The sequence below is a fragment of the Chaetodon auriga genome, chromosome 19 (assembly GCF_051107435.1).
Source record: "Chaetodon auriga isolate fChaAug3 chromosome 19, fChaAug3.hap1, whole genome shotgun sequence".
In the NCBI taxonomy this organism is placed as follows: Eukaryota; Metazoa; Chordata; class Actinopteri; order Chaetodontiformes; family Chaetodontidae; genus Chaetodon; species Chaetodon auriga.
The window spans coordinates 2,703,010-2,727,546 of NC_135092.1; the positions used below are offsets into that span (position 1 = coordinate 2,703,010).

Consider the following 24,537-nt stretch of genomic DNA (forward strand, 5'->3'; position numbering starts at 1 on the left):
TGTTTGAAGTAGTTCAGTCACATTTGGGCATTTCAGCTGCCATTGTTTGAATAGACCCTCATCATGTTTGTTTTTACATACTTGCTGCCATTAGGTCAGTCCAGAAGGTTGGCAGTTAGACTTTTGAAATGTCATACAAATGAACAATTAGTAGTAAAAATGAAAGCATTTATAGACAAAGACCAAACAGACAGGTGCCTTTATGGATGTTTAGAGGTACCTTTTTACATAGACAACATAAAGTATGACCATATGGCAAAACAGTTCCAATAGTAGCTGTGGGTCCAGTGGATGCTAATACTCTGATCATATTAAGATTTGTTATATAAAATGTATTGGGTGCTACTGGCTCTCCAATGTGCCAATTATTACTGTTTAGACGTGTCCCATTGTTAATTATCCCACGCTTTGTTAGTGCGTTTTGAACAGTTATGGCTGACTCAGGTTTTAACCAAATTTTGCTAATGATGACTGATTTTTATTATTATTCGTCTGCTGTCATTGTAGGTCTGTTTAGGACCATTGTGCTAAATGTGTAACACTTGTTTGGCCCAAACAGTTGCATAAAGGAGACAGGTGTTAGCTCAACACATCAGTAACATTGTAACAGAAGCATCATGTTAACCTGTGTTGTTTCATTTTTTGGTAATTGATAGAGTTGCTCTTTGAAATATTCCCCATGTTTTATTTAAGTGCTTAATATACAACATAACCCTGGGTTATGTATGGTATGTGCATGTCCAGTAGAATGCCCTTGAGTTATGGTAGTAAGAGTTATTATTTATTTATTAATGCCCTGTAAGGGAAATTGGGGTTTTACAGGCAGCAACAACAACAGGAGACAAAGAAGGGAATGAAAAATAGAAAATAAAAATCACATATATATACACACACACACACACACAAAGGGGGGCATTAAAAAATAATTGCTCATGGAAAGAAACTGAAAATTGCACATGGTTTATGTACAGTGTTTTCCACTATTGCACAGTAGATAAAAAGATAACACTATATAAAAAATGTACATGCATAGACTTATGTAATATTGAAGAATAGTAGTAGTAGTAGTAGTAGTAGTAGTAGTAGAAGCCCTTTTCTATAGGTCATGAAGTACAGATAGAATACATGAGCCACAAAGTAGAAGACCATCCCCGATTGAACAATATGAGAGCAGTAAGAATAAAACGGTGAAGCTCACGTCCTCTGTGATGATGAAGTGAACCTAAAAACTCATCTCTGGACTTGCGTGAGGCTTCATGCATAAGGCTGAACAAAACACACACATAATGGCTCTTGCATGCTGGAGTAGGAACAGGTGGTGCAGGTGAGTGTGAATTTGACATGTATGTAGCTGATACCTTTCTGCACACAGGATCCCTGACCTCTCAGGGGGTGTGGAAAAATGGACACGCATGCAAACCTGGTCTTCACTTACACTCTACATACAAATAAAGCAACTTTCCAAATATTCATTAACATTTCACTTCCTTTTATGGTCAGCTAGAACATTTACCAAACACATCTACCATGATTTAACTAATAAACTACGTCATGTAGCTTGTGAGTTAGTTCTCCCACCAGCAGGTGGCAGACAACACGTACACATGGACGTAAAGAAGACTGGAAGGCGGCCTTCAGCAGAGGCCTTCTCCACCTTTGTCATCAGCTTACAGTTTGAACAGGCAGTGGAAGATATCAGAAACAAAGAAAATGTTTCTTGGGCAAATAATACTCTGCCCTACATTGGTTTTAAAGGCTCATTGTTTTGCTTGCACCAGGCCCAGTTCAGACCCTGTTAGTAATGGAAACAAGCCCAGACCTCAATATCAGCTAGGTCACTAGCAGCTGGGTTTTGTGAGGGGTCGGTGGGGGTGGGGCGGTTCTCACTGAGAACACTAGTTTCCTCTGTAGAAAGTAGTTCCAGTGAAAACTGCACACCCTGTCTTCCATAGATGTCTGTAAACAAAGGCTGCTTGCTCTAACATGAATCAATGTTGCTGATCAATTTTCTCAGTCATTTTTTAAAAGTTGTACCACAACCTCAAATCCTTTCATATCTTGTATTGACTGCACAGTCAGATCTCAAACGGAACTACAGTCATTTATAGGCTGAATAAATAGTGTATTCATCATTAGGCTTACTATCTGCTGCCTTATTGATATAAATGATAAGTTCCATGCGTGCAGTAATGCCACCACTGCAAAAAAAAGTGCATGGAAGCAGCAAATCTGAAGACTCCCCGTAATAATCCATTTGGTTTGCCCGCACACTATATTGTGAAGATCCAGAGGAAACGATATTTAGTTGAAAAGACACCGATAAGTGTAGCGACAGCTTTGATGGTGGGCATCCTGAGCACAGCCGCTTTGTTTCCGATGGTTTCACTGTGAATAGCCTGAATCTGTGTGCATCAGTTTACATGTTTGCTGGGCAGAAAGCATTCAGACTTTTTATAGTAACCGTAAGATCACAGTGTCAAATGAGATGATGGAAGAAAGCTAACAACTGTGCAACCTGCTTAAACCGTGCACAGCCCCTCTGTTTGGATACACGTGTGTCATTCCTGCTGTGGCCACAACTATTTATAAAGTCAAACAAAGGGAACCTAATTCTAAGTTGGTTTAGTGAGTGTGAGACAGCTAATAGTGTGCCAGCTGGTAACGCCGTGACACTGAAGGAGACTGAGCTGACAGCTTCGGGCGGCGTTGGTGACGCGGTTTCAGTGTAACAGATATGTTGAGGAAACAAATCATACCTTAGCATTTATCCTAGCACGAGTTAAATACTCAAGGCCTTTACAGGAAGTACACGACAAGTGCCTTCACGACATATTGTAGTGGCATCATTACATCTATTAGCTGCAACGTAAAACATAGTGGAAATAGATAACCACGTGATAATAACTCTGTTTTCTTTCATTCTCAATATAGTAAATCAGCGGGTCCACATGAAAACACTACTGAGAGAAAAGCTAAGACGTTGATCCTGGAAACAAAGCGGAAGTGAACACGAGATTTCTCTCTTGCGTCTCGCCATTCTCTCCGTAACCAAGGTAACGTTAGCTTCGTAGAAACAGGCTCCAGCACGGAGACGTTAGCCTGGCTAGCTGCGGGACAGTGCTACCCAGCTCCCATTCTGTCAAACCTGTCGGAAGGCAGTTAGTGCTGAGATGTTCAGTGTTAGCAGTTATTCAAATGTCCCTTAGCCTGAGCAAACCATTAAAGTTAGCATGTTTACTGACGAGGCACTGGACTCAGTGAGTATCAATTCTCTGTGGAGGAAATCTCAGCAGTCGGCGCAGGAGTCGGTATGTTTGAACAACAGTGTCAACTTTCCCTCCCAAAGTGCTCTTTTAGCATGAATCTCAGTGTAGCTAATTGTTTCCTGTAACAGTGAGTTGCCGAATTACTAATGGAAGAGTATTGTACCTGACGTTGGCGTGGTTGGCCAGCCAACGCATGTTACGTTCAGGTGTTGCTCAGACGTGTAACAACCACAGTTGCAAGGACGCAGAAATTAAACGATACAAAGTAACTTTACGTTGCATGAAACTTCAGAGATGGGATTCCCCCAAGAGAACAACTAGAAGCTTTATTGAGTTCATCAATTTCACTTACATTAATATTTACAAACAACATATTTGTGTAATGATAGAACCGTTTTCTACAGCTGAAACACTCTCCTAACATTTTAAACTCTTTCTTGACAAATGTGGCCCCTCTAAACACAAAGCATTAATTTTGCACCTGTTTAAGTCTGATTAGTCCTGGTTGCAATTACTATGTGATTGATGTGCAGCCATAAATGGAAGGGCCTTTATTTGCTGATGTTTCAGAGAAGTTGTCAGACCAAGGTGGTGCGCAGTACTGAGGCAGAGGTCCAGACGGTGCTGGCTACTATCAGCAGTACCCAGACAGAACCACAGTATCAGGTGACTGAACAGCTCCTCCAACAAAACCATGAGGAACCAGAGCCACCGGGCCTGAAGGACTTCTTACAACGGGTTGAGGATGCAGTCATCAGAGAGCTGGTCAGAAATGCCAGGAGTCATGCCTTCGATGGGTTCCAGGTGAACTGGGAAGATCACAGTAATCTGGTAAGAAAGACCAATGACTCAAACTGTTGTCTGATTTCTGAGACAGGTGACAGCTTTGTAAACCAGAGGAAAATCTGAAAGTCTGTAGTTGTTGCTGATGACTTAATGTTTAAATATTTTGGAGCAGTTTTCTGGGGTTGATCTATCTTCACGAAGAGTTCTCTGTATGACACAGTCCCATGTCTGCAGGTTTCATGCCTCCATCGCCTTCAACATCCCAGCTCTATAGAGAGAGGTCTTCATGTGACCAGTGTGTCCTGGAGTTGTACAGGTTCAGTCATTGCCTGTGCCTACGGTCGGTATGTTGGTCTGTCGCCTGACGTATACATAGTATGTTCTGTGACCAAACCTGAAACTCCACCAAGGAGGTTCCACCTTTTTTTTTTCTTTTTTTTTAAAAACCTTACTTTAGTCTCAAAAACATCATCAGAGTGTTGGAGAAGCTGTCCTGTCATGTGGTCATTGTTGTTTAGATGTGGGCGTGTGCGTGTTTTTGGTGGGCAGGATTGATGATGGAGACTGGAGCACCGAGAGGTCGTATGTTTGTACGTGGAACCTGGACCGTCGAGGCCAGAACCCCAGACAAGCTGATCTGGTCATCGATGTTCCCACTGCAGTCACTGCTCTGTGCTGTCACCCCAACAAGCCCGCCTTAATCGCAGGTACACAGCCAGTCTGCACTTTCACATCACGAACTGATAACATGTGTTTCTGCATGCCTACAAACTCTCAGTCTTATATATATATATATGTATATGTATACATACACACACACACACATATACACACACACACACACACACACATACATACATACATACATACATATATCTAATCTGTAATCTGCAAAGACTATTCCTAGATGGTTAGCCCCACTGCCAGCCTTGTACTTGTCTTGTCATACCTGTGAACATTAGGATTTGAAAAGAAGGGAAATTGTCCGGCGTCTCTCCCTGGGCCGTCCCACCACCCTTATCCACTGTCCACAATCCCTCACATATAGACAAGGGTACACACAATGAAATCACCAGGAGGCAACCATGTGCTTTTTAATATAAGACTAACAAAGACTGGGTTAACTAGTCCCTACATCAAGAACGTGACGACAGGGCAGCTGTGGTTCAGGAAGTCAAGTGGTCGTCCACCAATCAGAAGGCCGGTTGTTCGATCCCTGGACTCTATAGTCTACATGTCAGAGTGTCCCTGGCAAGATACTGAACTCATCTACTCCAACATTGTGACACTTGTCCTTGGCAAAATACTCAACCCCAAATCACTCCACCAGTTTGTGAATGTGTGTGTGAATGCTGGTTGAGTGTTGACTTGTGTTGCGCTTTGAATGGTCACTTAGACTTGAAACTTGCTTTATATAAACACAGTCCATATCCCACATACCGCTCAGCTAGGTGGTGAAAATCAGACACCTGGTTGAAAGATGTGAACATCCCTGCATCGTATCAGTGAAAACACTAAAGGAAAGATAAATTCAGCTCATCACTTACACATTATGCTTCAATTAGCAAGCACTGACATGAGACAGTTGTCAGAACAGTCATTGGTGGAGCATGTTTCTGCACCTCTTGGGCTTGTGTTTGGCTGATTTGTTGCTTTTCCTGTTTGATACACTAAAATCTGTTTTTACAAAAAGTGTGACTGACCGACATTAAATGACTTCAGCAGACATTACTGTCATTGTTCTACATACTGCCACCTGCTGTACCGGAGGGGAATGTAGTAAACACATCAAATAGGCGGTCATGCCTCCCAAAGCTACAGCCAACCCTTATTTATTTATTTCTCATTTATTTTAAAAAGATGAAAATACAGGAGATTTATGGGAATATATTAAAGTGGGAGGACAACAGGAGAGCAGGGTGATGGGTTGACAGGTCTCAGGTCAGGGTTAACTTTTTCCATGTGTATGTTTTTCCTGTCTCTTTCCCATGATCCAAAGCTTTGACATCACAAAAACCTGATTGGTCGGTTGCAGTGATGGTCCTGGAGTGTAATTATAGCATTGTAGAAACAACATCAACATGGCCGTATCAGAGCGTGCTTGTGGAAAGGCTGCTTTTTTCCTTGTCACAAGGATCCGTTCCCCAACGCTAACAGTGTTTGTTTGTTTGTTTGTTTGTTTGTTTGTTTCATCTTATTTAATAAATGATCAACCAGGTCATATAAATAAGACAAGCTTTTTAATTTGTTGTTTCATAGGAGTGTGATCTGTTGAAAGGGTGTCACTCTGTGTGTGTGTGTGGGTCAGTTTGCTTTGGGTCAGTCTGTCGTCTTGCAGGAGGGTCAGGGCTCTGTTAGGTAGCTGGATGACATCGCTCTGCAGGAAATAATGTTCTACTAATTTGCTGCATTGTGTGTGTGTGTGTGTAAGTGTGTGTGTGTGTGTGTGTGTGTGTGTGTGTGTGTGTGCGTGCGTGCGTGTGTGTGTGTGTCCATGGGTGAACTGTGATGTGAGTAGGGTGGAGGAGGGAATTGGTGCTTTGCTGAGGCTGCAGTTTTCGTGAGGTTGTTTTTGTTTGTTTGTTTGTTTGTTTGTTTTTTTTGCTTCATCTTAATTTAGTCTTGTTGAATTTCCCAAGTTCAGTTTTTCGCCTGTGTTTCAGTAATCTGTTTGTTGGAAAATGTCCCTTTTAAAGTTGTCTGGTGCTAAAAACAGTATCACCTGCTCTTGATATGTGGCGCTGTGCTACAGACATGAAATAGCTGTTTATATTGTTTTACATATTTGTAGTGGTTCTTTAACTGAATTTTAATTGGTTAATTAATTCAGTTGAATTGTATTAATGTTAATTAGAATAAAACAAACACATCGCCAATATTAGCTGAGAGCAGATATATCAGTATTGTGCATGTGTTATCAGATAAGTAACATAATAAGTAAGAAATTGTTGTACAGAAAAGTCAAAAATGTTTGGGTGCACTGACAAGTTTGTTTTTATTCTGTGAAATGTCCCACTCAGTACATATGGAGGCATTATGTTTTCAGGCTGTCTGTCACTGTCTATAATACATTTATTTCATCACTTCCGTTATTAATGTGAAACCATTCTCTTCACTTTCATTTTCTCCAGTTAGTTTGTTTTGCTGCCACCCTCGAGGTGACTTTCCTTAAATGATCAATGGCAATTTTGTGTTGTGAATGATGAATGGAAGATGGGGAAAATGATGAAACATGGCTCTGTTGTCATCACATTACGACTATTTTAGACAAATAAGCTTTAAATGAACCAAATCACTCGACATTTCCTCTGTTCATTTTAGTCACTTCCATCGCTCATGCACTGCAGGATGAACTGATTTGATTTTGGTGGTCAAAGCTCACTGTGACCTCACAAAATACATTTTTGGCCATAACTCAAGAACTGAGACACTAATTATGACAAAAATTCACATAAATGTCTCAGCATAAAACAGTGAAGTGAGGACATTTTATATCCAAAAGGTCAAAGGTCAGCTTCACTGTGACATCATAAACACTTTTTTGTCCATTATTCAGCACCATAACTCAGAAACAGAAGGTCATATTGTGACCATGTGTCACATTTGGTCAGACACTGAATTGGTGACACTAATCTTTGGTGTCCACCTCGAAGCTGTGCTGATTGTTTAGATCTTCTGTGCTGCTGGGTTAAAGATGTGTGTGAAGCATGCTGATATTCAGTTCAGGTGATTGTTGTTACACCGTGTGATGAAGCTGTCTATCAGTCCTCTGTGCTCCTCTGGAAAAACAGTCTCTAAGTGAAGACAGCATGTTTGTCACTGGAAATGATTCACTGGAATAATATGTCAATATAGTGATAACTTGATACCTTTAATACCTTCAAAGTCTTCACTGTCAGTAGTTTTAAGTGCATCTAACAAAGTCCTACATTTGTCTTTCTGAAACAAGCTGCCGGTCTCAATTCCTGTCATGTACCATGTAACTGCAGTATTCTATAAAGGAGTACTCAAGTAATACAGTATTGCACTTCCACCAATTTTGCCTGAAGAAGAGAAAAACAATGGTCTAATATCCTGACTTTTAGGTCCAGTAAAACCCAGACAATGATGACGAGCACCTTCTTTTGTTTTTTTGGTCAAGCTCCGAAAATACTGAGTCCTGCATTTCCCATATTGCAACCCAATGGCTTCTTTTTTTCGTCCGTGTCTGGTAAATGCACATCTTTCAAACTCTGTACCTCTGTACCATGCCAAGATAACCCCAATGACATCATCAGGGGTCATTTTCTCAGATTACTCATTTTAAACTTATCATGTTTCAGGTGTTTCACTGAGGTATGTTGTTGAGTACAGCTCAGTGTAAACTGTGTGTGTGTGTGTGTGTGTGTGTGCTGTGGCTGCAGGGGGTCTGTACAGTGGAGAGGTGGTGGTCTGGGACACCAGTCAGACACAGGACCCGATGCTGGCTCAAACTGGGATGTCAGCAGACAGCCACAGAGAGCCTGTTTATCAGGTGAGTTGTCGCACTTTCTGTTGAAATGCTGTTATCCAGTAAGAATGGTCGCCCACTGAAAGGACTGATACTTGATGCCATATTTGGCCTGTTTGATGCCAGTAGAGAGGTGTGTGTCCTGTGACGCTCTTAGATCTGAGAGGCTTTGGTTACAAGAATGAAATAGAACAAAAGGTTCAGTCCAGTCGACTGCTGTGTGCTGCTGTGTGTGCTCATATGCAGCATTTTGATTTGTTACTGGGTCTCTGCTGTAGAGAAGAATAAACTTGACTGCAATGCTGCAACTGTGTGTGTGTGTGTGTGTGTGTGTGTGTGTGTGCGCAGGTTGCCTGGGTGCCGCTGCAGGAGAAAGGAGAATTTGGGGTGCTGAGTGCCAGTTCAGGAGGAAGGGTGCTGCTGTGGACGGTGGACTCAGACGTGGGCAGTTTGGTTCTGAGTGCTGCCTTCGCTTTAGTACGACAGCAGGTCCCCCACAGCAGCAGCAGCAGCTTCAAGGTGAGCACTGACACTGAAACCAAGCTGAACAGCACATCCAGACGAGAGCAGCGCTGTTCAGTTTGAAATCACTGAACAGGGGTGTCAGTGAGATGCCGAGATGTGGGCCTTGCTGAGTCCTTGTTATCTTTAAAATTGAAAGGATTAAACAAATAATCAGAAGTGATTTGGTCCTATTTAAAAATCTCCATGAAGCATTCAGGATCAGTCTGCTTAACTTAATGCTGTAATTTCCGGTGTGGATGTTTTGATGGAAAGACTCAAAGTGATGTACCAAGGAACAAAAAGCCAGTCAGCTCAGATATATATTTAATTCTTATATGAAGACATTCTAGAAATAAGGCTGTTCATCAGCTTCAGCACAGATAGGATTGACTGGAAATGACCTAACCAACAAGTAGAATGTCTGTCACCTATAAACAATGCCTGAACTGCACCTGTGTGCTGCAGTGTGGGTCCAGAGTGAAAAACATTACGTCTTGTGTCGTCCATAGGCTCGAGGCAGCAGCACCGTGGGTGTCACCTCGCTGGCTCTGTCTCCCTGGGACTCTGACACCTTCTTGGTGGGCTCAGAGGGCGGCCTGCTGCTCAGATGCTCCTTCTCCTCCCAGACGCTGGCTGCAGCGCCCTCCGAAGGCCAGAGTGTGACACCAAGAGCCCCGGCAGTGTTTTCGTTCAGGCTTCAAAGCGGCCCCGTCCACTCCATACACTGCTCCCCCTTCCACAGGTCTCAGCTCTGTTCACTGACTGATCAATCATTCCTGAAGTGATCAGCAGCTGACCTGTGGTGTGTTGTCTGCAGGAACCTGTTTGTGAGCGCAGGGACTGACGGTCTGGTCCACCTCCACTCTCTGCTGCAGGCCAACCCGCTACTCTCGCTCCGGGTTTCAGACTCCTACGTGTTTGAGGTGCAGTGGTCTCCAACCAGGCCGCTGGTTTTCGCTGCAGCCACCGGACAAGGTACAACATGAAAACTCATTGCCCTGATTCCCATCTTTTACTATCATACTATCTTTTAAATGGAAGATGTCTTATTGTTCGTGTTGGGCTGTGTAAATGAAGCAGTGGTACATGCGGATGAAGACAGATGTATTCTTGTTGACTCTCACACTGTGTCTCTCTGTAAGGTGAGGTGCAGATATTCGACCTGGGCAGCAGGTCCCTGAGGCCAGCAGCCACCATCGAGCAGGGAGGTGCGGGCCAAGCTGCAACTTGTTTGGCTTTCAACTATCACAACCCTCACCTCCTGGCAGTGGGGAGGACAGATGGGACGGTCAACATTTGGCAACTGAGCACAGATTTGACAGAGCAGAGCCCCAGAGAAAGCAGCCAGCTGGAGCAGATAGCCAATCAGGTGGCTGGATGAGACACATTAGCCTGGGACAGCTGAAGACTGCTGCATGTTTCTGATTTATGTGAACTGTTTTTTTTTTCTTTCTTTTTCAAATACTCACATCTCAAAGATTTTAACTGCAAGACTGTAAATTGTGGAAGTGAAATAAAAACAAGAGCAGAGGTTTCCAGTTCTAACCAGTAGCGTTTATTAAAGGACAATGCAGCTGTTAAGGTGTTGATACATTGTTGTCACTATTAGGTTTTTAGATTCATTGAAAGCACAAGCTAAAACAATCACATTCAAATGCAGACAGATCAACTATGCTATCATTAGAAGCACAAAGAGTTAAGGATAGAGTGAGATAAATAGTATAGATAGTTGTTATTAGTGAGTATTCCTAGTGCCACAATCATGCAGTTTCAGCTGTGTGTTTGTGTTGAAGAGTGTGTGGGAAAACGCGTCCCGATTGGTCACTGGTGGGCGAGGGATCAGTTGACGAAGAGCGAGCGGGTGAATTCGACAAAGTCGAAAGCCGACGGCAGCTCGCGGCCCTTGCTGTCGAGGTAGGGCTTCATGTGTGAGAGGCAGTAGTCTGCCTGCTCCTTGGTCAGGTTCTGAAAGGGACAAGGGGACAGGTTAGACCTCCATGAAGACTTGACACTCACACAGAGTCCACAGAGTGAGCAGGGAACACATATGACCTGGTAGAGCTCTTCTTTAGTGACGTAAGGTTTGTTCTCGGTGCTCAGAGCTCGGAAGGCGCTCTCTATCTCCTCACTGGACTTGACGTTCTCTGTCTCGCGGCTGATCATGAAAGCCATGTATTCCTGCAATGACACGTTTCCATCCCTGCAGACACAGAGTCCTCACAGTTAGGCAGCAAATACTACACAGACATACTGATCACATTCAACATCCCTGTGAAAGCTATTTACTACTCATGTGACACACCTGTTGGGATCCACAGTGTCAAGAATGGCCTCAAACTCAGGATCCGGTTCTCCTTCTTCCACCATGGGCAGGTCGTAGCCCAGCGAGCGTAGACATGACTTGAACTCCTGGTGGTTCAGACGGCCAGACTTCTCCTTGTCAAAGTGCCTGCAAATCAACAGGTGCAGATGAGGATGGGTGTGCGCCAGATCAGACAGAAAGACGTCGTGATGAAGTCAGGTGAAAACCACTCACTTGAACATCATGCTGAACTCCTTCAGAGCCTCCTCTGTCACTCCAGTGGTGTTCCTGAAAGAGAGAGGGAACAACATGAACACCAAGAAGCACAAGCAGCTCACTGATCTCACAACACCTACTTTAAACACACTCTCCTTATGCTTGACAACTGTGTGCATAAGTGTGTCTGAATTCCAGAAGAGTCAGTGACATGGTGGTGTGTACCTGGCCTGTATCTGTTGCTCCAGGTTGTGCTGCATCCTCATTCCCAGTTGGTCTAGCTGGTCCCACTGCTGGGCCAGGCCCACCGTGCTGTGCTCTGTGTACTTGTTGTCCAAGATCAGCGCCTCCTCCATAGCTGCACCCAGGTCTTCAATCTTCTTCAGCTGGCTGCGCATGGCTCGGATCTCCTGGTGTTTACGCTACACACACACAGAGCTATCCTTGTTAGGACACTGCATTGACTTCCAGGCACAAAAACCTGCCACATGGTTTGAATCCTACACATCATTTCAGAAATCTGCTAGTAAGAACTTGCTCTTTGACTACTGGCCTTGCTTGTGTGACATTTGAGTTCTGGTACCTCTGACACGCTCCTCTAGCAGCAGAAGTGTTAACATGTCATTTCCAACAGTCAGGGATATTTACCTTGGTGGCCTCCAGCTGGGACTCCAGGGTACCAGACTCTTCCACCATACACGACCTGTCACCAACACAAACTGATGTTAGCATGGAAGAAGCACAGGCTGGTACAGCTGTCACACTCACTCTGACACAAACTGTTAGGACGACGTTCATTCTCTACATCCAGTATTCCCATAAAATGAACTATAATTGAATGAAGGGTTTGGAGGGGAGTATAATTTGGCATGTCACTAATGGATCTGTTCCACTGTCTTTACTGCCACTGAGTGGAGCTGCACTCATGCCAAAAATCTACTGGAAACCCAAACCATGCAAGGCTAGGGCTCCTGCACACAGGGCTGGAAACTGCAGTGCATCATTAGTGAATTCATTCATGAAAATGAAAGTCAGTTTTCTGTTACAGAAGATGAATGGTGCACCCTGAAGTCACTGCACACATGAACAAATAAAACAATGACCCAATAGAACCAAATTCTAGCAAAAGCTCAAATTTGTTTCCAATCTTACATTTGTACTGTTATGTACAATGGAAGCCAAGAATTTGCAGTTTCCATCCCTAAGGTACACACAGTAAACAATGTGACAACAGTGCTGACTGCAGTCTGGTGCTTTGACTTTGAGGACTGGGTGAATGTTAGTACAGCAGGAAGGTACTGAGCACACCAGAGCCCAACGTGGTGTTTTTAGACTGAAGTGCATGAGGTCACACGGCCCTGGCGGCACTGCGTGGGTCAGAAAAAGCACGAGGAAACAGAGCAAGGCTTGAAAGAGGTTGACCTTCCAGAAAGATCATCAGCAACTTGGTACTGATAGACACAGACAACCCGTCGATAGGCTATGCTATTCAAAGAGAGAATGGGGGAGAAAATGGAGACAAGAAAATGGAGCAAAAACACAGGGAAAATTTCAGAAACAATCATCTACATCAAGGAGAAATCAGGGGAACATGTTTAGACTGGTTCTACAAGCTTGATTGTTGAAAATCAACGCCCACCTTTGAGGTCAAAGGCTTGCTTTCATCATCACATCCTACCGTTTTCACACTCACACACACTGGATCAGACGCTCACATGACACATTTAGAAAAAAAAGAGATATTAACCCATCCAGAAGATATGTCCTGATTAGCACAGTAATCCCAAGCACCAGCGAGGAAGCAGCCAAGAGGAAGGGAGGGGAAGAGAGGGGAGAGAGAGAGAGAGAGAGAGGGTGAGAGAGAAACAAATACATGTTAACATGAGGCAATGACACAGTGTTCACTGCAAACAACCCTGAACACACAACACTAAACACCGGTGTGGACAGTGGTGAATGTGTGTGACACCTCAGCTCTGAAAATGGAGATCTGATCCTATGTGGTGTTTGTGTAAGGGAGCAAACACTTCTCCAGTTCAACTCAGTGGTTTTACAGAGAGACAATGACAGAAAACACCTTCAAATACCTGCGATAACCTAGCAAGTCAGCAGCAGAGGGTAAAAACATTCTGTGTGCAGCTCAAGATCACATTTCATCTCTAAAACGCTCAAACATTCATGCTGAGTTCCTAGTTGAAATGTTGATGTTTAACATGAAAGAAGAGCTGATATCTGCTTCTAAAGGCTCGGCCGGAGCACGTCCTGTACCTGGTCTCCTGCAGCCACTGGTGGAAGGCGTTGGCATGCTGCGCAAACTCCTGACGCAACTTGTCGTTTTCCTCCTGCCTCCTCTGCTCCTTCTGCAGCTCCAGCTCTCGCTCCTACACCCACATTTAGAGGAACAGACAGACACCCGGAAGATAAAGTGCAATGAAAACTATTTTTAACCTCTGGAAAAAGAAACAGTGACATCCTGGTCAACTGACAGGACCTCAGCAGTGTGTTCTGCATGCTTAAGCCATTTACTTTCAATCATGTGCACTGGAGGTGAAATGGTGAATTTGGCTTAGAGGAGAAAGTGAATGAAAGGAGCAGGGTTGTATCTGTGAGTAACAATGTGTGTGTGTGTGTGTGTGTGTGTGTGTGTGTGTGTGTGTATGTGTATAATCTTTGAGACCTTGATGATCTTCTGCAGGTTCCTCCAGGTCTCCTCCAGGGCCTCCATGGTGAACCAGGTGTAGGGGTTGGACACCACCTGGTAGCTCTTGATCTGCTGGTCCAGCTCAGCCAGCTGGTTGAAGTCGGCCTGAGCTGAACTCAGTGAAGAGCGGAAGGCCTCGTGGGCTTCACGCAGCGCCCGGATCTCCTCCAGAGAGTTGCACCTCACCGGGTCTGTCAGATCCTCCTCTGCATTCTCAAACCAGCTGTTGAAAGCTGACGCCTTCTTGGCGAATGTCAGGAACAAGTCTTCAACCTGTGATGGGTGTGGAGAAGACGTGATTACTGATATTAGCTTAGGTTTGTTGAAATGTTTCAGATTTACCTCAGCTGTTTATCATTTCAGAGGTTTTAGGGGTATTTTTGGAGGCGTGCATGAAAATGTTCAGAAAGCATCTCTTCAACACAACATGCTCTTGTGGCCTCTTTACCTTTCTGAAGTGCTCTTGAGCCTCCAGAAGCTTCTTCTTGCGAGCGGCTGAGTTGGACAGCAGCTGGTTCCAGCGCTTCATCAAGGCGGCGTGTCGAGCTTCGATGGCTTTTGATTGGACGTGCTTGGCTGCCAGCAGCTGATCCTTGAGAGCTGTAATGTTGGTGATTCCCTCCTGCTGGAAGGCCTGGAGACCGGCATCAAATGTCTCCTGCAGACACACAGAAAAGACAATACATGCTGTCAACAGAAAAGAGACATGGTCCAGAGGAGTGGCTGAACACTGTTTCAGATGACTGAGTACCTGCTTGGTGAGCAGAGTCTGCACAGACGACAGGTCTCTGCCGTAGTCGTCAGTCTTCAGGCTGTTCTCTTTCTCACCTGTACACAAAGCACATGCACAGGTTCAGAAATGATGGACACAGAGGTCAGGCTTCCTAAACGCTTAGTGAAGGAATAGTTTCATATTTGGAGATTTATTTATTCATTCATTTCCTTTCTTTCTTAGACTGAGATGAGAAGATGGATCTCAGGCCATCTGTGTTCAGTGCAGAGCTGGGATCAGGAGCTGTTAGCTTAGCTTAGCATAGAGGCTGATCGAGAGGAAAACAGCCTGGTTCTCTTCAAAGTGAAACAATATGCCTACAGACACCTCGAAAACTCACAAGTTAACATAATATATGTCTTTTGCTTGATTCAAAGCCAGACAGAGGTTTAAACATGACAAGTTGAGGTTTTAGAGGTTTTGCTACATGCTGGAACTATTTTTTGGCAAACAGTTTATTCATCCAATTAGAAAACTAGACATTTGTGAATATATTTCAGTGGTAGGATTTTAGTCTGTGGAGGACTGAAGCTTTATCAAAGCAGTTTTGAGTGAGACAGAGGTCTCTCTGTGTTCGTACCGATCCAGGACTCCACCACGTCAGCCTTCCAGTTGAACTGCAGGAAGGCAGAGTTCTCATCCAGCTTGGCCTTCCTCTGAGCTGCTGCCCTCTCCAGCTCTGACACTTTGCCTCGCAGAGCTGACATCTTTGCACTGATGTTGTCCACGTGATGGTTATTCTGTTGGAAACACACAAAATAGTCAGAAACTGTTGGTTTTGTCATTGTACTGCACAAATCACCATAGATGATCAGTGCCTTTGAAAAGCGGACTTTCTCGTGATGCTGTATAGTCAGTACCTTCTTGATAAGCTCCTCTCCATTGACGCACACATCATTGACTCTGTCCCTGTGCACAGTGAAGTCAGTCTCAAATGCTTCATGCTTTTTCAGCAGACCCTGTTGAAAACAAAGGTTTCATTGAGACTCAGTAAATACTCATTACATCTTATTAAAAACACTGATTTAATGTTATGTAACAGTGTGTGACAGAAAAGTACCTGCACAGCAGCCAGTGTATCTCCGTAGTCCTCACTCCCCACTAGATTCAACTTCTCATTAATCCAAGCTTCTTCCTCTTCCACATTCGCCACAAACTGCTGGTACTCCAGCGACTCCTCCAGCCTCTGTCCCCTGGGAGCAAACACACACACATTGTCTACATTTACACACCCATTTCTATGAGTGTGTGTAAATGTGTCCTAGGCTGAGTGTAGCTCAGCAGGCTCACCTTGCTCCAGATAGGTCTTTGAGTTCCTTCCAGTGGTCGACAAACTGGGCCAGCCTCTGCTGGATCTCCTCCTGACCGATGGTGTTGTCATCAGACAGCTTCTTCCCAGTGTCCAGCACCGACTGGGAGCACACAGAAAATGGAATCAGTGCACACCAAAGCTACCATATTCTCTAGAATATTTCTCAGTGCACTGAGGGAATCAGGATGTAGAACAAATGCAACTATGAAGCAGCAGTTAGGTTCAGGTCAGCTGTTTAATAGTCATAATTCTGCAACATGCTCAGCTATTGTGGCCTGATTCTATTTACAGATGGGGTCAGTTGCCATGATAAACATCGATGTGTGGGCTAGAAATACAGTACATGTTTGTACAGTTCATATGGGGCTCTGTTGTGTTATTGAGGAAGTTTCTAAAACTGACATCAATACTTCCACAAGCGCTTGAGGTCTTGATTGAGTCGTGCTTACCTGAATGGCCGGCTCATGGGCTCCCAGCTCAGCCTCCAGCCTCTTGTGTTTCTTCCTCAAATTCTGTACTCCTGTCAAATCACGTCCGTAGTCCTCCGAACTCACAAGCAACTTCTTTTCTCTGTGTGTGGTAGGGCAGATATGCATATGCTTGAGATGTGTATGTCTTGCCATAAACAAATACAACAAAGGAAAAGCTCATCTCATCCCATCTTAACTGCTGGTTCCCTTCCAGATAACTACATGATCCAAAGGTAACTCTCTTACTTGATCCAAGACTCTTCATCATCCAGGTCCCTGAAGAACTGATGCAGACGGTGGGACTCGTTGAGTTTAGCGCGCCGACCGGCAGCCATGCTCTTGATCTTAGTGAAGCGCCCGTTGACAGCATCGCGCTTGTCCTTCACCTGTGAGGTGTCGAAAGCGTTGCTGGCCATCAGGCTGTCAGCCTGGCCGTTCAGATCCTTCAGACGATCCTGCAGGGAGCAGAGAAGTGGTCAGAGGCTCTCACTGTAACTCTGGATCTATGAATGTATTTTCATGGTTCACTTCAACTCTTTTTGTTACCAACTTAGCCTTTTAATGTATCTACCAGCTCCTTCGATGAGAATTTTGTCATTCGTGATGAGTCTAAAATTCAGAAACACTAATAATAATACGGTCTTGTTTCCTGAGTTACAGCTGACTCACATGCTGAGGCATTTATAACATTGAGCTGCATACCTCATGGGCTGAAATATCAGCCTCCAGTAGCTGGTGTTTCTTCAGCAGGTTGTTGACTGAGGCCAGATCTTTGCCATAATCCTCAGAGGCAAGAAGAGCTTCCACCTTAGAAACAACAAACACATCAGACTTTGAGATTATCTTCTGTACATTGGTGTCAGAGTTTTTACATATATATATCTGGAACGCAGATTCTCACCTCAGAGAGCCAGAAGTCGAAGTCCTTGATGCCTGTGTTGAAGTTCTGCTGCTTGTTGGCCTCTTTGAGTTTCTGGCTCTTTTCTGCAGATTTGTTGACGAGGAACTGCCACTGTTCATCCAGAGCATTGAGGCGAGCCTGAGGAACGGACAAGTCCCGTTATTTTCACACATCTTCACTGCACCACTGCATTCAAATTCCTTCTCACACATATCTTAGGGAGAGCTAATAGGTCCAACTTCATTTTCAACAGAATCCGTGTCTTGCAGGGGGGCTGAATGATTTGAGGTAAATATTTAATTGGGATTTTTCTGACCAGTACTGCAGACTAAATTGTATTATTTTCCATGAACAGAATCAGATAAGACAGAGACCATCCTGCAGTGAGATCACACCAGCTGTGACACCCGTCAACATGTTGACACGCCGACCCATGGGTGTTCAGTGTTCAGCCATCTTTAAACTCAGCCTTCATTTTGATCTCAACGACACACCTGTACAGTTTCATGACTACATCTTGCAAAGCTGTGATGCCGCTGAGTTGACAAAATCTGTCCTCAGACAGACAGACATATTCATGTTCTTGCCAAACAACCAATCATTTATCTCTAACCAATAATGACACATTCTACCTTCACAACCAACCATCTTTAAAAATTCTAAGAAATCTGACCAGTTGACTGTTTATTAAGATACTGCATGAGAAAGGCTGAACATTACCTAATAATAGTCTAATGTAATATGCATTTGTGTGTGTATATACAATTATTACAATTAGTAAAAACAAACTGCTGACAATATTTTTGAGTAACGACTCCAAATGCCATCACCTCTGTTAGAGCTAATGCTAATGTTAGCTTCACAGACTGACAGCATATTGAATCCTGAAGGTCTCAATTAAGAGATTTTGTGGTTAAAAGCTCAACATGTTCTGAAGTTTAACTGACAGATTCTGTTGACTCTGTTCAGCAGCTGTCTGTCATTTATATTTCACAACTATAGAGCTAGCAACTTGCTACCTGTCTTAAAAAAAGTTGAGGCAGGAGGGTTTCTGTAGAAAAAGACTCTCCACTCTTGTTGGTCTTTTATAAACAGAACAAGACACAGCCAGCTCATTGACTGAAATGTACAGAGAGCTTAAGAAGGTTGCACTTTATTGTTTGGCTACCTCACAGACTTAACTGTAATCATGCTGTTATTTCAATGGGTAAGTTTATCAGCAACAGTTGACACTGGCCAGTGATATTAAAACTCATCAGCTTGTTTGACACTCCCAAATATCCAAGTTAAATGTTTATATCATAATTTAAGAGCATCTCTTGCATTTCTATCTTGACCATTCTTTACTGGTAACAGCGTTGTTATTCTCTTTTGTCTGACTCTTTGCCCTTAGTATTGCTAATACTTGTAAATCTCATTCTGCTGTTAAGCCACATTTCACAGAAGTGTCTGCTGATGATGACATGATGAATATACCTTGACTGCATCCTCGCTGCCAGCACAGGCTCCTCTCTGGATAAGGGCGTTGCCGGTATCAATGACCCCACGGATTCGGTCTGCGTTGGCATGCAGCTCGGCCTCGAATGCCTGATGTTTCTGATGCTTACTCTGACAGCGCACACACACACAAGGAACATGGATACAGCATGAGAACCACAAGGTGGACAAGTTCCTGTTTATGGTGAAAATGCTCAGAACTCTCCTTAAGCTCAAATGTGTTATTTAACACTTGGCTCTGCTTTCATACCAACATTATAAGCAGTCAGTTCTACCAAGACTGATCAAAAAACCTTTGAAGAATTGTGAAGTGAACATTAACATCAAATGTGAATTACTTTATAAATTTGTGTGGAGGGTGGAGTATAAAAATTACTTCAACACAGGACACCGACCATGGCAGACAATATGTTGGACATCAATAGACACACAGGACAAACAAGTGAGGAACATAAAACGGCAGTGCAGAGGACAACATCTGCAACAGAGCTAACTTTGAAAATACTTACTGGAGAAAGTCACTTCAAAGTTGCTTCATGTGTATCTCTCTAAATTTCCCTGACCTTCTAAAAGCTGGCCAACAAGACACTCTTTAAAAATACTGTCTTTAGACATAATGCGCAGAGCCAGTTAGGGACCAGTGATTGTTTATCACAGTTTAGAATCTGTCAGCTTGACGACAGCGTCAGGAAGTCCCCAGTCTCTGCTCACTTTCACCTCAAGGTCCAATTTGATTAGTTCCACTGTGGAATCAAACATCTGAAGCAAGTTTGAAGATAACCCCCCTCAAGAATTGAAAATAAAAATGGAAGCCACACCCAACAACTAGAAGCCTTTGATGAGGGAAAAAACACAAAAAACAACCTAGAATAAAATACAAAAATGAACACAGAATTAAGCCAAAATTTTAACAATGAACTAAATTAAAACCCAGGTGGAAAAGAAGCTGGCACTCAACAGTGCTGATGAGGGACAAACTCAAGATGGAGGGCTTAGTCTACGTCGTGTCTACACACACAGCAAAGACGTGGACACATGGAGGATAACCTGCTCGGTTGTTAGTCAGCTGACACACTACTTAAACTTACCAGCAGCTTGGACAGCTATAAAAAATAAGACAGTGGAAGAAAAATTCAGTCTCACGTCAGACAAGACACAGGGAGGGATTTGACACAGTTTAAGAAGAGCGTCGTCAATAAAACAAGACAAAACAGATTAGCAATTTTAATTTAGCCAACTTCACACGGCTGACTTCTTTTTTTGGCTACAGCACCTGCCCTAGAATCAGTAACCATCTATGAAAATGTTACTGTAATCAATGTTAACGTACCTTAAAAAAAGAAACAAGTGCTAGCTTCTCTATTAACTGAAGTCATGAGTGGAGTTTACACTCACACTTGCTGTGTTGCTATGAACTTCTGTGAGTTGGGCCTGTGCTAGGAGCAGCCAAATGCGTACCTGGATGTTGGTAGGATCCTTGTAAGACTCATCAGTTGCGGTCTGCAGCTTCTCGCTGATCCAAGCCTCAATTTCGTCCACATCCCTGCTGAACTGCTGCAAGGTCTGGGATTCACCCAGCTTGGAACGCTTCTCGATCATCTGGGCCTTCAGCCGGCGCCACCTTCAAACATCAGTGTTATGTTACATGTTTTATGTCTGTCTTAACATCTTGGGACCATGTTGGGAGTAAGTGTTCTCGCTTAAAGTGTTATCCCTTGGATTGATGTGTTTTCTATCTATCAATAAATGAATCAGTACTAAAAATCAACTGCTTCCTACCGGTCGAGCACTTCATTGCGACGGTTGAAGATCTCAGGTTTGGCATAATGGTCAGCTCCAATCAGCTGGTCAGCAAAGGACTGCAGAGCAGCAATCTTCTCCTCCTGTACAGCCAGGCAACATTCAATCACACACTTAAAGAACACAACCAATCAATTTTAAAAGCTTTCACTGAGCGGCAAAACATCTTCCGAACCTGCACGTTAATGGCCTTGTCAAAGTCTTCGTGTTTCTTGATGAGAGCTTCCACACTGTCCAGGGAGTCACCCTTGTCATCACTGGCGAGGAAGGCTTCACGAGCTGCCATCCAGTTCTCAGCCTGCTCACAGTCTCTGTTGAAGAGCTGCAGGGGACAAAGACAACAGTCAGTCAGTCAGTGGAGGGTCAATGACAGCTGTCAGTGACAACGTAATAATCATTTCTAACTGGTCACGTCATGGCTCGACACTCTGTTACCTGGAGCTCGAGGCACTGGTCCAACATCATGCGACGCTGCACCCAGGCCTTCTCCAGGTCAGCACGCTCATGGTCTAGAGCCTCCAGTTTCTGCTGAATCTCTGGACTGGCATAGTGGCCTCGCACCAGCAGCTGCTGACCAAACTGTTCAAAGGCCTGGAAGGTACCTGCCCGAGCATCGATTTCTGTGCGGTGTTCCTGGGAAGATGGAACAAGAAAACAAAAATGGATGGAGAGTGTCTGATGGGCAAAAATCTGCACAGACATCTGTAATTTTGTACAGAACAAGAATGACTGTCTTGCAGTAGTATGCCTCTGCCAACCAGCCAAATTGCAGTTGTCTAGAATCTTATGTAGTGAAGACTTTAAAAGAATTTAACAAAAGGTATTTTTTGGTGGTTGAAGTGAACCTGAGTTATGGTGCTGAATAATGGACAGAAAAGTGTTTATGATGTCACAGTGAAGCTGACCTTTGACCTTTTGGATATAAAAAGTCCTTACTTCATCATCTCATCCTATTACACAGTTGAATTAGATTTTTCATACTTAGCATATACATTCTTGAGTTATGGTCAAAAAATAATTAGTGAGGTTACAGTGACCTTCGACCACCAAATTCTAATTGGTTCATCGTAGAATCCAGTGGACGCCTGTGCCAGATGTATGACATTTTCTACAGGCATTCCTGAGATATTGTGTTCATGAAAATGGAATGTCTCAGGCTACAGATGTCTCTGTCATGGAGGCATTAAAAAAAAGAAAAAAAGAAAAAAAATACAATAAATAAAAAAAATTCAGTACCTGGTGTCTTTCCAGAAGGGCCTCAGCTCCAGTCACGTCTTTGGCCAGCTCCTCTGAGGACACCAGCCCTCGGATACCATTGATCCAGGACATCAAATCTCTGTGTACAGGTGAACAGTTATAGCCAGAAAATACTGCACATATCTGACCCGCATTTCTTACACTTTGACATTTTTTTTCCCAAAAAGTGTTGCCTATTTTCAATGTAGTTCATCACCAAAACAACAAATCAGACCCAGTGGCATCCACTGGCTGTTTTCTCCTAACCTGAAGTCAGAGAGGAAGCGCTGCAGGTCGTGGGAGTTGCCAAGCTTGTCTTTGCGCTGGTCAGCACGTCCCACCAGGCTGCTCCAGGCAGTGTTCAGCTCAGTGCATTTCTCCTGGATGTCATCCACTGCCTCAGGGTGGGACTGGATCAGACGCTCCGCTGTCTCCCCAAGAGAATTCACCTGGGTAGGACATCATGACAAATCAGTAAAAGCCTCAAGAGAAATAGATTTTCACCAGAGACTTTGTTGTAAATGAGCTACAATCTCACATAAATGACAAACAGACAATCTGACCTTATCGCCCAGGGCTGCCAGGTCTCTCTCAAAGCCTTCATGTTTGCGCTGCAGAGCCTGGACACTGGCTAAGTCATGACCATAGTTGTCAGTGTTGAGGGCCTGGTTCTTCTCCTCAATCCACTCTTTAGTTTCATCAGCATCCCTGAGGAGGCACAAACACAACTTCGGTCAAATGTTGTAAACACCATAATCTTAATCATGAATCTCATGAATCTTTTTGTCTGACTGTGTCAAGCTCATTGCATCTCCAGTCACACAGCTGAAGGCTAAAAACAAACCAGTTTGTTTGGGTTATAATTTATTTATTGGCACCGTTGACAGTGCACTGATGAAGTGCACACATCTTCACACTGTTTTGTCATATTCCTAGTTGGTTTAATTAAGTTATATTATTTTATTTCTCTTCACCTTTGAGTTACCAGAGTTATGCAGAGGTCCAAGCCAAGACCCACAACAGTTTTAGTTACTGTCTATATTGTGCTCCCCTGTATGTTTACTGTTGGATCAGCCAGTGTATATGCTTCTCTCTTATTTCACTCTGTTAGGTCTGGCGTTAACATCTTGTTTGCTTGCCTTATTTTTAAGTATGGTTATGCTGTTGGCTTCTTTTAAGGCCCAATATCTCTGTTAATGCAGTTGCACAAGATAAATCTTGGTTGGGAAACTTTTGAACTTTAAACCTGTGTTCCCGTGTGCCTTGACTGCTTGGTCTATGACACTCATTTATCCACGTCACCATAGTTCTGTCAACATTTTATCATGTATGTAGCCAGGAGGCTGGCTACTGTAAATTGTTTTGGAAAAACAGGTATTCAAATCATGAGTCTTAAATAATAGCCAGGGTGTGGCCAGCATAAACTAAGTCACTATTTGAGAATGAACGATATGTATAAAAGATGATGTACATTCCTAACCCTGCCCAAACAGCTTCCACTGATCCTGTACTGTTGGAAATAGCTGTCAATGTGAGCAACATCACACTGAATTCATCACTGACAAAATTAGATATGATGGAAATTCACAGGTCTGGAACCAGGCTATCCTGTAAGAGCTTCATTTCGCCACAGGGGTCACTTTCAACCAAAATAACATAGGCTTGCTTTAAATTGTCTCAAATCCAATTTTTATTTTTTTTTACCTGTGGAACCTCTGCACCTCGTGGGCACTGCCCAGCATGTTGCTCCTTTCTTCAGCAAGCTGCTGCAGTGACCGCCAGCGATTGTTCAGCTCCTACACATAAAACAATCAAGATGAAGTTGCACTCTTCACTCGTCAGTGTTTATTCAGCCCTTATCCAGCTTGTTTATTCTAGCTTTGGTGTTTGAATCTGCAATAATTTGCATTACAGTACGCGAACTTAACAAGCCATTAATTAAAAAGGAACTCATCAAGTGATGGTAATAATAACATTAACATTAAACTTAATTTGTGTAGCACTTTTCATGCAAGAATTGTAGCTCAAAGTGCTTTAAAACAAAGATATTGCATAAGACAGAATTAACATAAAAACAGGGATAAAAAATGAATGTAAGATAAGATGGAGAAGAAAACCCACTTGATAATACCGAAAATAAGATAAAGAGAAGGATGAAAATAGAAACATCAAAGGTCTCTACTCTAACTTCCTCCTTTACTACAGTGGCAATATAATCATGCAAATAGAGTATGAACTCGACAAGGAAAGATTTGCATAGTGTGTTTGATAGGAACAGACAGTGA

The 24,537-nt window shown here is 43.4% G+C and overlaps 2 protein-coding genes across 11 annotated transcripts in view; one reads left to right on the top strand and one right to left on the bottom strand.

Annotated features, from left to right (window-relative positions):
* Positions 1-3,032: 3,032 nt before the first annotated feature.
* dync2i2 (dynein 2 intermediate chain 2) lies at positions 3,033-10,590 on the top strand. The gene is made up of 9 exons (XM_076758580.1): positions 3,033-3,308; positions 3,837-4,097; positions 4,287-4,396; positions 4,602-4,759; positions 8,456-8,565; positions 8,890-9,060; positions 9,555-9,787; positions 9,863-10,020; positions 10,188-10,590. The coding sequence occupies exons 1-9, from the start codon at positions 3,231-3,233 to the stop codon at positions 10,424-10,426; spliced, it is 1,518 nt and encodes a 505-aa protein (XP_076614695.1). The 5' UTR covers positions 3,033-3,230; the 3' UTR covers positions 10,427-10,590.
* The window catches only part of sptan1 (spectrin alpha, non-erythrocytic 1), a 35,882-nt gene continuing 21,922 nt past the window's right edge, over positions 10,578-24,537 (bottom strand). For 7 of the 10 annotated variants that reach the window (XM_076758578.1, XM_076758577.1, XM_076758575.1 and 4 more), the window contains 29 exons: positions 23,957-24,048; positions 22,816-22,960; positions 22,520-22,701; positions 22,253-22,352; positions 21,452-21,649; positions 21,192-21,338; positions 20,996-21,099; positions 20,675-20,837; positions 20,305-20,319; positions 19,196-19,327; positions 17,720-17,857; positions 17,521-17,625; positions 17,065-17,273; positions 16,798-16,918; positions 16,327-16,448; positions 16,097-16,229; positions 15,897-15,995; positions 15,617-15,776; positions 15,016-15,092; positions 14,713-14,922; positions 14,241-14,537; positions 13,832-13,944; positions 13,311-13,328; positions 12,212-12,266; positions 11,789-11,985; positions 11,582-11,635; positions 11,348-11,494; positions 11,098-11,245; positions 10,578-11,010 (listed from right to left, as the gene is read on the bottom strand). In XM_076758578.1, the coding sequence (XP_076614693.1) occupies positions 10,885-11,010; positions 11,098-11,245; positions 11,348-11,494; positions 11,582-11,635; positions 11,789-11,985; positions 12,212-12,266; positions 13,311-13,328; positions 13,832-13,944; positions 14,241-14,537; positions 14,713-14,922; positions 15,016-15,092; positions 15,617-15,776; positions 15,897-15,995; positions 16,097-16,229; positions 16,327-16,448; positions 16,798-16,918; positions 17,065-17,273; positions 17,521-17,625; positions 17,720-17,857; positions 19,196-19,327; positions 20,305-20,319; positions 20,675-20,837; positions 20,996-21,099; positions 21,192-21,338; positions 21,452-21,649; positions 22,253-22,352; positions 22,520-22,701; positions 22,816-22,960; positions 23,957-24,048 (3,807 nt within the window). In that variant the 3' untranslated portion in view covers positions 10,578-10,884. The remainder of the gene's footprint in view (positions 11,011-11,097; positions 11,246-11,347; positions 11,495-11,581; positions 11,636-11,788; positions 11,986-12,211; positions 12,267-13,310; positions 13,329-13,831; positions 13,945-14,240; positions 14,538-14,712; positions 14,923-15,015; positions 15,093-15,616; positions 15,777-15,896; positions 15,996-16,096; positions 16,230-16,326; positions 16,449-16,797; positions 16,919-17,064; positions 17,274-17,520; positions 17,626-17,719; positions 17,858-19,195; positions 19,328-20,304; positions 20,320-20,674; positions 20,838-20,995; positions 21,100-21,191; positions 21,339-21,451; positions 21,650-22,252; positions 22,353-22,519; positions 22,702-22,815; positions 22,961-23,956; positions 24,049-24,537) is intronic. The other 3 variants (XM_076758579.1, XM_076758573.1, XM_076758572.1) reach the window with 1 other exon arrangement.

What these genes read in the sequence shown, in the direction of transcription:
- dync2i2 (XM_076758580.1), top strand. Translation starts at nt 3,231, where the DNA reads ATGTTTACTGACGAGGCACTGGACTCAGTGAGTATCAATTCTCTGTGG. An exon ending in AGCAGTCGGCGCAGGAGTCG is followed by an intron (nt 3,309 to 3,836) that starts GTATGTTTGAAC and finishes CTGATGTTTCAG; the next exon opens with AGAAGTTGTCAGACCAAGGT. An exon ending in CGCTGCAGCCACCGGACAAG is followed by an intron (nt 10,021 to 10,187) that starts GTACAACATGAA and finishes TCTCTCTGTAAG; the next exon opens with GTGAGGTGCAGATATTCGAC.